Raw genomic sequence first — 14,934 nt, 5'->3', positions numbered from 1 at the left:
AGTTTCATCCACCTCATTAGAACTGATTCAAATGTATTCTTTTCAATGGCTGAGTAATATTCCATTGTGTATATGTACCACAGCTTTAATATCTTGTAGGGCTGGTATTTCTTCATATTCTTTTCCAGAGTTTTGCTGGACATTCTTGTTTATTTCTCTATATTGACTTAAGAATCAGCTTCTCTGGTTAAAAAAACAAAAACCAAAAACCTGTTGATATTTTCACTGAGATCACATTAATAGAATTTGGTATTTTAGTAATATTAAGGAGGAGTGGGTTTCAGTTTAGGATGCGATGTCCAGGGGAGGCTTTACTGACAACGTGATAGGGTAAAGATCGAAAGAATGTAAGAGAATGAGCCATGAGGATATTTGGATATAATCATTTCAGACAGAGGGAGCAACAAATACATAAGTCCTGAGGTGGAAGAATACCTGTGTGTTCAGGGAACAGTGAGGAGACCAGAGCATTAAGTGAGGGGAGGAACATTAAGTGAGGGGAATGACCTTATAGGCCATTTTAAGGACTTTATTTTTGAATGAGAAGTTATTGGAGAGTTTGAGCATAGAAATGATATCTGATTTATGTTTTAACAGGGCCACTCTGGCTACCATCTTTAGAGTAGACTTAGTGGGGGAGAGGGTGAAAATAGGGAAACTAGTTGTGGAGCGTATCAGCCCAGGTGAGAGGACGGTAGCTGAAACAAGAGTAATAGACATGGAGGAGGCGGAAATGGCTGGAATGTGAATATGGGTTGCAGGTGGAACTAGCATTTACTGACGGACCTGGATGTGAGGTGTGAGCAAGAAGGGTAAAGATTATCTCCAAGATTTCTTGTCTGAATGAGTGGCCATTCCCCACTGAGATGGGGAAGACTGTGAAGTTCAGGGGAGAATATATATCAGTGTCCTTGTTTTTAACTTGCTTGAGATGTTTATAGGACATTCAGGAAGATGTGTTGAAGCAGTTGAATGAGAATCAGAGTTTTAAGGGAGACTTATGAGCTGGGGATATAAATTGCAGGAGTCATTAGTTGATATTTAAAACCATCTAATGATAAGATCACCAAGGGAGTGATATAAACAGGAAGAAGAGTCCTGGTATACTCTAAAAGTGAGGTGAGGGAGAGAAGGAGAAATCAGTACAGGAAACAAAGGAATGGTTAAAGAAATGGAATAGAAAGAAGTGGAAAACCAGGAACATTCTGGAAGCCAAATGAGGAAAATATTTCAAAAAGGAGAATGTATTTAATGGTGCCGGTAGTCAAGTATTGTAAAATGTATACCTAACTATGCTATGTCTTTTTTTGCTACAGAAAACAGGCTCGCTCTTTATAACTGTTGCTTGTATATGTGAAAGCTATGAATTTCTATATATTAATTTTATACCAATATGAATTCTTATTTAGTCATTTTTAATTGATTATCTTAGATTTTTCAGATATCTGGTCATTGTGTCTGCAAATTTATTTCATCTCTTTCAGTTTTTATATCTCTTCAGTTCAGTTCAGTTCAGTTCAGTCGCTCAGTCGTGTCTAATTCTTTGCAACCCCACGAATCACAGCACGCCAGACCTCCCTGTCCATCACCAACTCCCAGCGTTCACCCAAACTCACGTCCATAGAATTGGTGATGCCATCCAGCCATCTCATCCTCTGTCATCCTCTTCTCCTCCTGCCCCCATCCATCTAATTATGCTGTCCAGTACCGGTTGTACTCTCCTTTTGTCTACTGTATTGGCTAGTACCTCTAGAGTGAAAAGTTAGATGATTGTTTTCTTGTCTGTGTTCTGACTTGAGTGGGAATATTTTAAGAATTTTCCTCACTAAGCACTAAGTCACAGCTTCTGGGTTGAGGTAGAGTGTGTGTGTATTTGTAGGACATAGTCTTTCTTAAAATGCTTGAGTTTTATCAAAAGGTTTTTCAACATCATTGGGGATGATTATATTATTTTTCTCCTTAGGTCTAGTAATACAGTTTTTTATACTAATAAGTTCCTAATGTTGAACCATGGTTGCATTTCTAGAATAAATATAGAAAATAATTAATAAATATAGTCACTTGATAAAGGTAATGGGCAGAGTTGTTGCTGCTTCTGCTATTTTTCTTTTCCCAATATTGGTCAGATTTTATCATTTCTGTTAAGGATTCTGTTATGGTTGTGTTCCCTGAGACCAAAGATAAGTGCATATGAAAATTAGAAAGTCAAAACTCAGAGAAGAAATTTTCCATCATTAGGACATTTTCCCCCTCCCCACACAAATGGAGGATTTATCCTGTGTATTTTCCTATGCCTCCCAAAATGCATCTGAATACTAGACACAGGGTTTTTCTTCCTCAGTTTGACTATTTGCAGTCAACAACTAGGTTTAAGTTTTACTCTTGATTTCAGATCATGTATTTCTAAGCTTTTTAAATAGTTACTTGTAATTTACCCAGAAGTAACAATAATTGTATGATTTCTTACCTATTAAGATGGTAGGATTTTCTAGTTTTTATTTTGTATCAGCCTGGTTTACTGAATCTAAAGAATAGCCAGTAGAATCTGATAGATTATAAGCTATATTTTCTGACCTTGCTCAGTGTGTTCTTTAGGACTATTGACTTTCTTCTTCAAAATGAAACGCAACTATTTTTTTCATTCTTGATATTAACTGCATCCTCTCTATTCCTTTGCAGATATAGTGACCTCTGCTGTTCTTGAGCAATCCAGGCATGCTCCTCTCAGGACTTCTGTTCTCTATGCCTATAATGCTCTCTAGTCAGCATATTCTTTTTCAGTCTTTGCTCAGATGTTACCTCAAGCTCCCACTGATGCTTCTACTTAAAATTGTAATCCCATCTCTGTGTTTGTGATACTCTTTTTTCCTGATCTATTTTTCATAACACTTCCCAGGTGGTGCTAGTGGTAAAGAACCTGCTTGTCAATGCAGGAGACATAAGAGACATGGGTTCGATCCTTGGTCGGGAAGATCCCCAGGAGGAGGGCATGGCAACCCACTCCAATATTCTTGCCTGGAGAATCCCATGGACAGAGGGACCTGGCAGGCTATAGCCCATAGGGTCACAGAGAGTCAGATGCGACTGAAGCGGCTTAGCTTGCATGCACACTACTTTTTAATAGTCTGTGGAGTTTATGGTTTTATCGGCTTTGTTTCTCCAATCCTTAGTAAAATGTAAACTCTTCAAAGACAGGAATTTTTCTCCTGTTCAAAAAAGAAATTCTATATTTTCCTTTTTAAAAAAACTAATAAATCTCTAGTGCTTAAAGCAATACCTGATACATAGGAGCTCAGCAAATATTTGCTGAATGAGTGAATAAACTATCCTAAAGAGATTTTATTTATAAAGAACGCCCTGGTGGTCCAGTACTTAAGAATTTGCCTTCCAATGCAGGGGATGTGGGTTCTATCCTTGGTCAGGGAACTAAGATCCCATATGCTGTGGAGCAGCTAAGCCCACACATCACAACTAGAGAGCCCACATGCCACCACTGTTGAAACCCACAGGCTCTGGAGCCTGCACAGCACAACTGCTAAGCCTGTGAGCCGCAGCTGGAGAATTCCTGCATTGCAGCAAGGGATCCTGCGTGCCACAATAAAGATCCTGCATGCCACAACTAAGACCCAAGGCAACCAAATAAGTAAACAAATAAATATTAAAAAAAAAAGAACTCCCATTTAGGGTCAGAATAATCCCATGGGATATGCAAAGGAATGTAAATAATCCTTTAACTTCTTACTTTGATTAATTTAGACTATTTTTCTCCCTCCAGATTCATCGAAGCAAGGACAAATGGAAATTCTACCTGAAAGATGGTGTTATGTGTTTTGGAGGGAGAGACTATGTATTTGCAAAAGCCATTGGTGATGCAGAGTGGTAAAACTTATGAGCTCAGTACATCATAAACATCAGAGGGACTATATCACATATTGTTCACTGTATGGAATTTAATAAAATTGTAATTCAGATGCAGATACAAATATACAATGTTACATTTCTTTCATTTCATATTTCAAACTGTTTAACAGGTTTTTATTTTTTAATTATCTGTACCGTTACAAAGCACAGATGTATTAGGTGTGATGTAGCATGAAGAAATTTCATATTTCTTAAATTCTGAAGTAAAATTTAAGTCAGACTCCAATTCCCCATCATGACAAAGTCAGTATCAGTTATGAGACTAGGGCTGGTGTTCCTCCCACTGCTCAGCAAACCATGTTACAAAATATCCTGGAGAGTCTTGTGAGTACCTAGATATTCAGGAAGGCGTCTCTAGATAAAACTAGTCTACGTTTATCACTAACAGTACACTGATTGTGCAAGCCCAGATGGGTCCTTGGAGACAGATGCCTCAGTTGAGCCTACACTAAAACATGAAAATCTTTGTCGATGCTGGGATCCCTAGAGCCAAGTATTAGCCTCTGGTTTATCTTGTGGCCAGACCATTCTTGTTTGTACCTGATATTTCCCTGGGGAATTCTAGGGAGTGGGTTAGGTTCCCATTTTAATTCTTAGAACTTCATATTTTTGTCTTCTTCCCTCATCTCTAATTTTTTTCTATTTTTCTTACAGTGGAAGACTCCTTTGCAAAGTCTTGTAACGTCAAACATATTGTCTCTCTTCATTTCTCCTAATAGGGAATTCCCTCATTGAGTTTAGGCTTTCTAAATCAAAAGTCAAGAAGAGACGTTCTCTTCAGGAACCTTCTATTTTGGTGAGACAATCTCATTTGAAAACAGAAGACCTAGATAATTCTTAAAATCAGATAGCAGAAACAAAATAGCTCTCATTTTCTTAACACCGATGAGAACAGAGCAAAATATTTCAGTCAACTATTCTGTAATATTCTCTTCCTTAGTAACAGATTCAAATTCCTTAAAGGAAACTTTCTCCCATCATACTGCTTCTTTTAGTGGATGGAGTGTGTGTGTATGTGTGTGTGTGTGTGTGTTACTCAGTTGTGTCTAACTCTTTGCAAACCTATGGACTGCCAATAGGTTTGGACATAGGAGACTGCCAGGCTCCTCTGTCCATGTGATTCTCCAGGCAAGAATACTGGAGTGGGTCGCCATTCTTCTCCAGGTGATCCTCCTGACTCAGGGATTGAACCCAAGCCTCCTGCATTGCAGGCAGATTCTTTACCATCTGAGCCACCAGAGAAACATGGTCTCTAAGTTTAGGATCCCTGCTTTTGGCCCTGAATAGTGTTCTCCACTCAGGCTTCCCTTGTGGCTCAGCTGGTAAAGAATCTGCCTGCAATGAGGGAAATCTGGGTTCGATCCCTGGGTTGGGAAGATCCCCTGGAGAAGGGAAAGGCTACCCACTCCAGTATTGTGGCCTGGAGAATTCCATGGACTCTATAGTCCATGAGGTCACAAAGAGTTGGACATGACTGAGCGACTCTCACTTACTCACTAGTATTCTCCAGGACAGTAATTCTTTAACAAAAAAGAAGTTCTGAGATGGAATGGGCAAAAAGCTCCTTGAGGATTAGATTCCTGCATCTGGCTGGTCACAGGGCGAATTCCCCATCTCTTTTTCAGGGCATCCCTCCTGAGTTTAAATTATTCCAGTGCTTGTTCTGTTCTACCCAGGTGACTCAGCTACTCTTGGGTCTTTTGAGATATTTGGGTAAATCTCATCTGGACCATGGATGACATGAGTGGGACACTGTCTTTGGCCTCAAGTTGGCAGCTGCATGAGGATTCGTTAGTACTAGTTGGGCGGGCGGGCTGGTGCCTCCTTCGTGCTCAGGCTCACTGTCCTTTTCACCACCACCTCTGCTGTTTCACATCCTGCTCTGGCTCCTGAGAACTTCCAGGAGCTATGGATTCTTCACGGATGTTTCCTACCAAGAAATGTTCATCTTTTCCCTTCATGGATGTTACCCACCAGGAAATGTTCCTCTTCTCTACATGGAAGGCAGAAAGAGGGCACTTATCCTCTGTGTCATTTCTGAAATGTACTCCCCCACCCACACCCAGTGTTGAGGAGGACACTTTCTAGACTTCAGGTGCTCTCAGTCACCCTGTATTAAGTGCTGAATTTATCGACAAGGTGTGTTCACTTGGAAATTGGGCTTTAATGTGTTGCTTTAAGTGTTTGGGAGAGATGATAATAGTTGTTTCTAAAATTCCTTTCCTCTTTTCCGTGGTGAATTTTAAATTCTTACTTTGCTTCAGTGATTTTTAAAAAAATTATATTACAAATACTACTATGGTGTCCTCTTTATTTATGGGGTTCATTTTATCAGAGAAAAAGGTCATTGTCTCATTTGTGTCTTTCCATGCCCTCATGCCTCTGACTCTTTAAAAATGTAAAAACATCCATTTAAAATAGACTTAGCACAAAACGAAACAAGCTCCGTAATGATTACCTTTGCACAATAGTGTAAATGATGATAGTTTGGGTGGTGAATGCACGGAGACTAAGAGTCCCCAAATTATTGTGGACCTAGGTGCCCTTTTATCAGTCTCAAATACTAGAAAAGTACTAGTACTAGAAAAGAATCCTGAGTCTTGAAAAGTCGTGTAAATTAATGGTTTAAAAGTTATTTTGGCCAGTGCCACACTAAGAAATGGGCTCCCCTGGTGGCTCAGATGGTAAAGAATCCGCCTGCAATGCAGGAGACTGGGTTTGGTCTCTGGGTTGGGAAGATCCCCTGGACGAGTGCATGGCAACCCACTCCAGTATTCCTGCCTGGAGAATCCCCATGGACAGAGGAGCCTGGTGGGCTACGGTCCATGGTGTTGCAAAGAGTTGGACACGGCTTTGAGTGACTAAGCGCCCACTAAGAAGTAAACTTTAACAACTAGTATGTGTTTGCATGTACATAGATACATATAGCACAAATAAAAGTAACAGAAAATCATATTTGCTTTTAACATGATAGCCTCCTATATTGGATTCTATTCTGTTCATTAGAAAAAAGTTTTTGATGGTATTGGCCCTATAAGTTGGTTTCACTACCTACTGATGAGTCATATTAAAAAAAATTTTTTTAACCCATTTGTTAAAATGAAACATACTAATCTATTTTGAAAGAGAAGATTATTCTCTAAGTCCTATAAGTTGTGAGTGTATCTGGGACTTGGCTTTAATATGGTATTACATTTAGGAACCTCTTTATCATGTCTAAGCTTAATATTTCTTGTTGCACATTTTAACAAAATGTCATAAAGTGGGTTACATGTTCTTGTAAATACCATCCTACACCCTTTTATAGATGGTGAATGTGTCCCTAGTAAAGAGGTTACAGTTTATTGTGTTATGTGAAATCCACATATCATGTATAGCAATTCCTAACCCAGACTTTTTCTCATGTATGCATCCCATAGGGCTTTTTTTTTTTTTTTTTTTTTTTTTACATACTTTCCACCTTTCCCTGTCGACTGTGAAGATCTTGAGTTTGCATAGTTAGTCTCTTAGGGACTGACCAGCTGACCTTGCCTGGATTACCTTCTTTACCTGTTTTGTTCAATGTGCTATAATATGTGTAAAAAAATCCATCTGTATAGCTCAGACTTCATAGGGCAATGAGATGCCAGTTCTGGCTGAGGAACTCAGTTGAAGTCATTTAAGTTGTGTAGCAAAACTAGTAACTTTAGAATGAATAGCAGTGGTTAAATGGGTGGTGAGAAGGGGAATTTAGGGGGGGAATTTATTTTGACTTTTGTTAGCAGGTTAATACAGTGCTGTTTTTCTGTAAATATACTCTGAGCTAGTTGGAAATTTTATAATTTGTAACTAGAAAGCTAAATTATAAACAGCTCATGGTAGTAACTCTTAGGAAGTAACTTGATATTAATAAAAATGTACATTATGAAACAACATTTTCCGGTTGTGAACATGTTTATTGAAATCTTTGTGGCATAAAGATTCTTAATTTGCATGTGAACTTAGTACATTTTTGAAAAACTAAAACCAGGCCCTTTATCGCAAATGTTTTGACTTTTGGACAAAATGCCTTTTAAAAATATTTTGTAAGTTTAGATGAATTATTCCAAATTGATTACATCTTTTTAGTCATTCTGCAGCGTACATCAAACATGGTAATAAAAAATGCAAGATAGAAATATAAATTTCTTGAGCATTTGATGTTTTATGTATGAGAGATTATGTAGATTAGGAACATACACTTTCTATGAGACCATCTCATAAGGAAAATGCTCCTTAACAAGGATTTTTTTTTAAGGATTGTTTTATATTTCAGTTATGCAAGTGAACCAGCTAAAAATATTAATTGCCTTACATGTAAGACTAGGATAGATATAGTGGGAGAAACAAAGAAGTAGGTGAGAAATTACTAAAGGAATTTATAGTGTGTGTGAAATAAGAGATATACATGTAAGATGATAATACCATCAGTGCAGAACAAAAGTGATACAGATGATAGGTGCTAAAGAAGCTTAAAGAGAGAAACCATTGTGGGTTACATATTTATTATTTATTCCCTGCTCTATTTGAAGTAAAGACAGTGTCTTGACTTTAGTGGATTGGAGAGGGAATTTTGAATTTTTGGTAGGTGTATAATAAGATGAGATAGGATTTTAGGAAGGTTAATCAGTGGTGGAAGAACTTTTTGGAATAAAAGTTATGACCAACCTAGACAGCATGTTAAAAAGCAGAGACATTACTTTGCCAAGAAAGGTTCATCTAGTCAAAGCTTTGGTTTTTCCAGTAGTCATGTGTGGATGTGAGAGTTGGACTATAAAGAAAGCTGAGTGCCGAAGAATTGATGCTTTTGAACTGTGGTGTATAAAGAAAGCTGAGGACTGAAGAATTGATGCTTTTGAACTGTGGAGAAGACTCTTGAGAGTCCCTTCGACAGCAAGGAGATCCAAGGAGTCCTTCCTAAAGGAAATCAGTCTTGAATATTCATTGGAAGGACTGATGCTGACGCTAAAACTCCAATACTTTGGCCACCTGATGAGAAGAACTGACTCATTGGAAAAGACCCTGATGCTGGGAAAGATTGAAGGCAGGAGGAAAAGGGGACAACAGAGGATGAGATGGTTGGATGGCATCACCGACTCAATGAACATGAGTTTGAGTAAACTTCAGGAGTTGGTGATGGACAGGGAAGCCTGTCCATGAGATGCTGCAGTCCGTGGGGTCGCAAAGAGTTGGACACAACTGAGCGACTGAACTGAAGTAAACTGAATCAGTGGTGGTGGGTTGTGCGTGTGGCCATAGGAAAGGTTAGATATGAATAAAAATGAGGGAGGAGTAGAAATACTCTCGAGGTAAGGGGAAATGGCCTGAGATGTGGCAATGGTGATAGGAATGCAAAATAAAGAACTGATGTGGAAGACAATTTGAAGGGAATAACTAATGAATGAAAGGATGTAAGGATGAGGAAGATAGTACACTATGACTCTGTGTGTTAAAACTTAAATTATAATGTAGAAAGTAAAGATCAGTATTTGTGGGAAAGGCTGTAAAAGTTGTTTTCAGAATATAGGTACAAGTAAGGCTAAAACAATAAAGGTATAATTCATAATTTAAAGTTTATAAGGATATATTTTATTTTTTCTTTTGTTTACTTTCTGCTGTTTTGCTTGCTTAGTTGTTTTGGTTCTGTGATTTATTATCAATCAAAAAGTTTATTGTGTGTGTGTGTATATAGCAACATGACTAATTAGCATTCTCTCATCGAGAAAAATTCTAGAACACTTGCTTACAAGAGAGAGAATGGCATCTGAATAAAGATAAGCAACGTTGTGGAGTAGAAATATGAAATTTCAGAAATGAAAAACATAGAAAAGAGATTTTATAAAGTTTATACTTTTTTATAATCTACTTTGAAATACTTTGCAAAATGGCATAATGATTGAAAGGAGACTAAATGTGTGGAGAGTCTAGTTGTGACTTTACATTTATTTAACAAATGCCAAAGAAGAGCGAAAAACTGAAAATAAACCAGATATCCATTGATAAGAAAAGAGAAAACAGTTATATTCATACAAGTGGATACTATTCAGCAATGAAAAGGAATGGACTATTGATTCAAGCAGCAGCAGCAGCGATGAATAGCAAAAACACTGTGTTGAGTCAAAGAGCTTTATACAGAAGAATATTAATGTATGATTCTATTTCTATGAAACTCTGGAGCAGACAAAAACTCATCTCTTAGGAAAAAAATCATAACCATTATTATCCTGGGCTTCCCAGATGGTGGTAGTGGTAAAGAACCCTCCTGTTGATGCAGGAGACGCAAGAGCCTCTGGAGGAGGGCATGGTAACCCACGCCAGTATTCTTGCCTGGAGAATTTCATGGACAGAAGAGCCTGTAGGGCTACAGTCTGTGGGTCCTACCCACAAGGAGTTTACAGTCTACTATTTAATGCTTCACTGCTCTTTAGAGACTAAACGCCAGACCAACAGGATGAAATATGCCTTTAGATGCTTACTTTATATTAATTTTAAATAGTATAATTTAAAATTTTAATAATTATTAAATCTAGAATCTAGATATGGGATAAATGTCTAGGACAGTACTGCCCAATAGAACTTTCTGTGATGATGAAACTGTTCTGTATATGTGTTGTTCAATATAGTAAGCACGGGTCATATATGGGTATTGAGCACTTGAAATGTACCTAGTGCAATTGAGAAGACACATTTTTAATTTAGCTTAATTTAGCTGCATGTGTCTGGTGGGTACCAGATTGGACAGTGCATCTCCAGAGTCTATATTTCTCAAACTGTCTGAGGAAAAGGACTAGTTATTTCAAATTTCAAGTCTCTGATGGATTAATATTTTTGTAAAAATGCAATAAAAATTACTGCAAGGATGAAATGAGAAAAAAATTAGTCATGCAAAACACCATCTCATTTTTGAAATAGTAGATACAGCAGACATAAAATTAATCTGTCAAAATTGCTGTAAGAGTTTCTAAACAGTGTGCCAGTGACAAATAGTTTTTAGACTGCCCGTGGTCATGGACCACATTTTGAGCTAGGTAGAGCCTTTTTTTGCCTGATGTGCCTAACACATAATTTCCTGAAACCAACTCTTTGTTAATATTACTGGTAGAATTTTTTTTACATATTTAAGTATAATTCAGTAATGTGCTTACTGATACCACAGTTAACACTCCTTACAGCAAGTCTTGTCCAGGACAGCTGAATATTGACATTGTAATGTAGTCAATTTGAAGGTGGACCGGGAGGGCTTATTTGATCCAGTGAAGCCATTTTTGCAGTTGGAGATATAAGCTGAAAAATCCTTCCTCCTATAAAGTTCAGCTCGATATTTACAGCAGCCAAATTTGCTCAGCAACAGAAAGAAATCCCTTCGGAATGCCTTCGTGAAAATTGCATACAGAAACGGATTGGCGCATGAATTGACGGGATAAAAGAGAACCAGTAGAACCTTTGAGTTGGTTACTGTAATAAGGGGCACTTTGAAGGCAGCTGAGATGGCAAAGAAAGAGATTGGTGCCATGCAGGTGAAATCGGTGAAGATGAGGACCGCCATTTTCTTAGCAATCTTTGTATCTTTGTTGGTAGCCCTCAGCTCTGGATTTTGAACTGCAAAATAAATTTTAATGTAGCAAGCACAAATGATGATGAAGGCCATCACGTTGAGAATCAGGATGGTTAAGATGTAGACCTGTGAGAGAGTGGTTTCCACATCCATGGGGAGGCAAATGCTGACCTTCATGTAACTGCTGACACCCACAAGAGGCAACATGGCGATGAGAGTAGAAAAGAGCCATCCTCCGAGCATGACTGGGATGGCGTGTTTCAGCCGCAGCTTTTGGTCCGGTTGAATAGCATAGGTGATGGTGTGCCATCTTTCCAGTGTGATGACTGTGAGGGTGTAGACAGAGAGTTCACTTGCAAAAACAGTGAAAAAGCCAGCCGCACTGCATCCACTCCCTGTCTGCCAGTCTATGGCATGGTTATAATACTGGCCTTTGGTTTGGGCATCAACTGAGGCAATGAGTAGCAGGTAGAGCCCCATGCAAAAGTCTGCAAAGGAGAGATTGCACATGAGAAAGCGGGGCACTGTCAGTTTATAACGACTGGTCAGGAGAACAAAGAGGACAGTCACATTTCCCGTGATGGCTAGGATATTAATCAGCCAAATCAGGACTCTAAGGAAGTCATAGCCCATAATGTCTTCACAGGGATTGAAAGCATCTGGTTCAGGAGCACACTGGAGTGTCTTGGGTAAGCAGAAACCATAGTCATAATCCCAGCCACTCAGTTCACTCTCAGCAAAGATGGCGGAATAACTGTAAGAAGAATATTGTGACTCAGTGTAAACTTACGAGATTTCCTGTGATTCCGGGTATTGAAAAAAATTCAGAAATTGTCCCTAGTGGTTTTTTGTTTTCTTTTTTTAAGGAGAGCAAACTAAAGGAAACAAAGTCAAAACAGCCTCAATCTTATATTTATTTGTTATCTGAGAACTCTGAATTGGCGTAGGAGTTCCTTAAGAAGGGAATGAAAAGCCATTTAGATTTTTTTTTTTTAATGCAGATTTTACACAGTGATGCAAGGGTTTAATGAAGCTGTTTACAGAGCATTCTTTTCTTTGGAAAACAAATTTAGAGACATAATCTATGCTTGCTCAATCTAAAAAAACGTTCTTGACATTTTCTTAGCTATTTATCTCCTTTAGTTGCTAACCAAACTGCTATCAAGCTGTTTGTCTGCAGTAGAACACAAATGGGATTGAAAGGCTCACACTGTTGAAGATGATCAGCTTTGGGAGGACATGCTGGCTAACCAAGTAGCCCAGTTGAGAAATGGAACCAAGGTTAGGTTACTCAGAAGAAATGTAGGAGCAGAGGAAGAACAGTCACGAACAATAGAAAGAAATGGTTGAAAATAGACAATTCTTAGGATATGAGTTGGATTCAGAGAGTGGACTGACTGAAGAGGGACTGTGTCCCTAGTGAAGGAATGGTCCCACTCCGGCACTCCCTTTCTCCCAGCCCCACTGCTACTGCTTTAGTTCAGATTTTCATTCTTTCTAATGGGACAGTACATTAGTTTTCTTCTCGGCATCCTTCCCCCAATTTTAGCCCTCTCTTAGTCCGTCTGTATATTCCTACTGGAATGGCCTGTCTTACACACAATACATTAATTCAAACATTTCTTAGTTTCTCATTGGCTATGGGGTAAACTCCAGACTCCTTGTGAAGGCCTCTAAGTCTCTCCTTGATCTGCATTCTGTCTCCTTTCCTAACCTCATCTCTAAGAAGCTGTGTGTGCGCGCGTGCATGCATACCCAGTCGTGTCTGACTCTTTGCGACCCCATGGACTGTAGCCCACCAAGCTCCTCTGTCCATGGAATTTTCCAGGCAAGAATACTGGAGTGGGCTGCCATTTCCTATTCCAGGGGATTTTCTTAAACCAGGGATCAAACCTGCATCTCTTCTGCCTTCTGCATTGGCAGACCTGTTCTGTACGTGTAGCTTACCTGGGAAGCCCTTAAGAAGCAGTACTTCTGTCCCTCTGGAGCAAGACTGCCTGGGTTCCAGCTTTTACACAGCTTTTACCAGCTGTGTAAACTGGTTCCAGCTTTTACCAGCTGGGAGAGTTATTTAACATCTCTGTTCTTCAGTTCTTCATTTGCTGAATAAGGATAGCAATCACACCCCCCTCACTGGATTGTGCTAAAGGATTAAATGCATTAAAACACGTACAATTTTGGGATAATGCCTGATACCTAGTAAGTATTCGGTGACTGTTAGAGATCCTTATAATTATCTCTTGCAAATCCTTTGTGCAACCCTTTCATCACATGAAAAGACTTGTGCCTCTCAGAACAGGTTTTACTGTTTTTTTCCTTTGTCTTTGAATGTGTTGTTTTTTCTTCCCCCTTCTCCCTCATTTCTCTGGAGAATTCCTCCTCATCTTTAAAGATAGTCATCTCTATGAAGCCTTTCTTGATGCTACACCTCTAAGGAGTTTATCACCCCTCCTCTAAGCTGCATTTACTATTGTAATTCTCAAACTAACATGGCCATTATGTGATGATACGTGTCTTATTTAATAGTATACGAAACTATTCTTTAATAATCATGAAGGCAGGGGACTACGTCTTGTTTACGTCTCAGTGCTTCACACAGTTTTGTCCCAGAGTATTCATTCAGTAAATGTCGTGGAATGAATAAACCAGGGTGATGCTGGCTTGGGAAGGAATTGTGAGGCTATAGGAACAGTGAATGATGCAGTGTGATGCATGTGTGTGCTGTGCTCAGTCGTGTCTGATTCTGTGACCCCATGGACTGTATAGCCCACCAGGCTCCTCTGTCCATGGAATTTTCCAGGCAAGAATACTAGAGTGGGTTTCCATTTCCTTCTCCAGGGGATCTTCCCAACCCAAAGACTGAACCCACATCTCCTGCCTTGGCAGGCGGATTCTTTACCACCTGGGAAGCCCCATGATGCATGTAGGCTTAACAAATTTTCTCTTTGCCCACAGTCAACTAATATAATCGTGAAAGGTGGAGAAATGGACATAATTTTTCTGTTGGGGCTGTTACAAATATATATTTCACTCCAGAGTTTCTCATACATTAAAAGAGCATTTTTCTCTACTCTCAAAACTTTACTTCTCATTTTCTGTAGAAGGGAGTGTGTACCTAATACTGTTACTGGATAAAATGATATATTTGAGCAACACAATTACCTAAGGGAAAGAACATAGATTTCCAACAAAAGGGAAAAAGAAATCTATGACCTGGGACACCAAAAACTGTGCTAGAATGTCATAGAAACCAACCTGAAACTGCAAAAGTACTACTGCCACTCACAGGAGACTGCATAGGAAACTCACTTGTTTTATTATTAAATATATCTAGCATATTTATTTGTACTCATCCCATGCACATCAGTATAATCGCCTAAGTTTTAAATCTTTAAAGAAATAATGGTGGTTATCAGAACGATGAAGGACCTGGGAAAAAC

General features: G+C 38.9%; 2 protein-coding genes across 4 annotated transcripts in view; one reads left to right on the top strand and one right to left on the bottom strand.

Annotated features, from left to right (window-relative positions):
* The window catches only part of GTF2A1L (general transcription factor IIA subunit 1 like), a 46,263-nt gene extending 42,276 nt beyond the window's left edge, over positions 1 to 3,987 (top strand). The window contains exon 9 of one of the 2 annotated variants that reach the window (XM_069580449.1): positions 3,776 to 3,987. In XM_069580449.1, the coding sequence (XP_069436550.1) occupies positions 3,776 to 3,883 (108 nt within the window). In that variant the 3' untranslated portion in view covers positions 3,884 to 3,987. The remainder of the gene's footprint in view (positions 1 to 3,775) is intronic. The other variant, XM_069580447.1, reaches the window with a different exon arrangement.
* Positions 3,988 to 10,142: 6,155 nt separating this feature from the next.
* Positions 10,143 to 14,934, bottom strand: part of LHCGR (luteinizing hormone/choriogonadotropin receptor) — a 60,361-nt gene continuing 55,569 nt past the window's right edge. Inside the window, exon 11 of one of the 2 annotated variants that reach the window (XM_069586338.1) lies at positions 10,143 to 12,248. In XM_069586338.1, the coding sequence (XP_069442439.1) occupies positions 11,096 to 12,248 (1,153 nt within the window). In that variant the 3' untranslated portion in view covers positions 10,143 to 11,095. The remainder of the gene's footprint in view (positions 12,249 to 14,934) is intronic. The other variant, XM_069586336.1, reaches the window with a different exon arrangement.

This window comes from Ovis canadensis, chromosome 3 (genome assembly GCF_042477335.2).
Source record: "Ovis canadensis isolate MfBH-ARS-UI-01 breed Bighorn chromosome 3, ARS-UI_OviCan_v2, whole genome shotgun sequence".
Lineage (NCBI taxonomy): Eukaryota > Metazoa > Chordata > Mammalia > Artiodactyla > Bovidae > Ovis > Ovis canadensis.
Note: the sequence above shows the minus strand (reverse complement) of the source record. Positions and strands in the feature narration are given on the sequence as shown.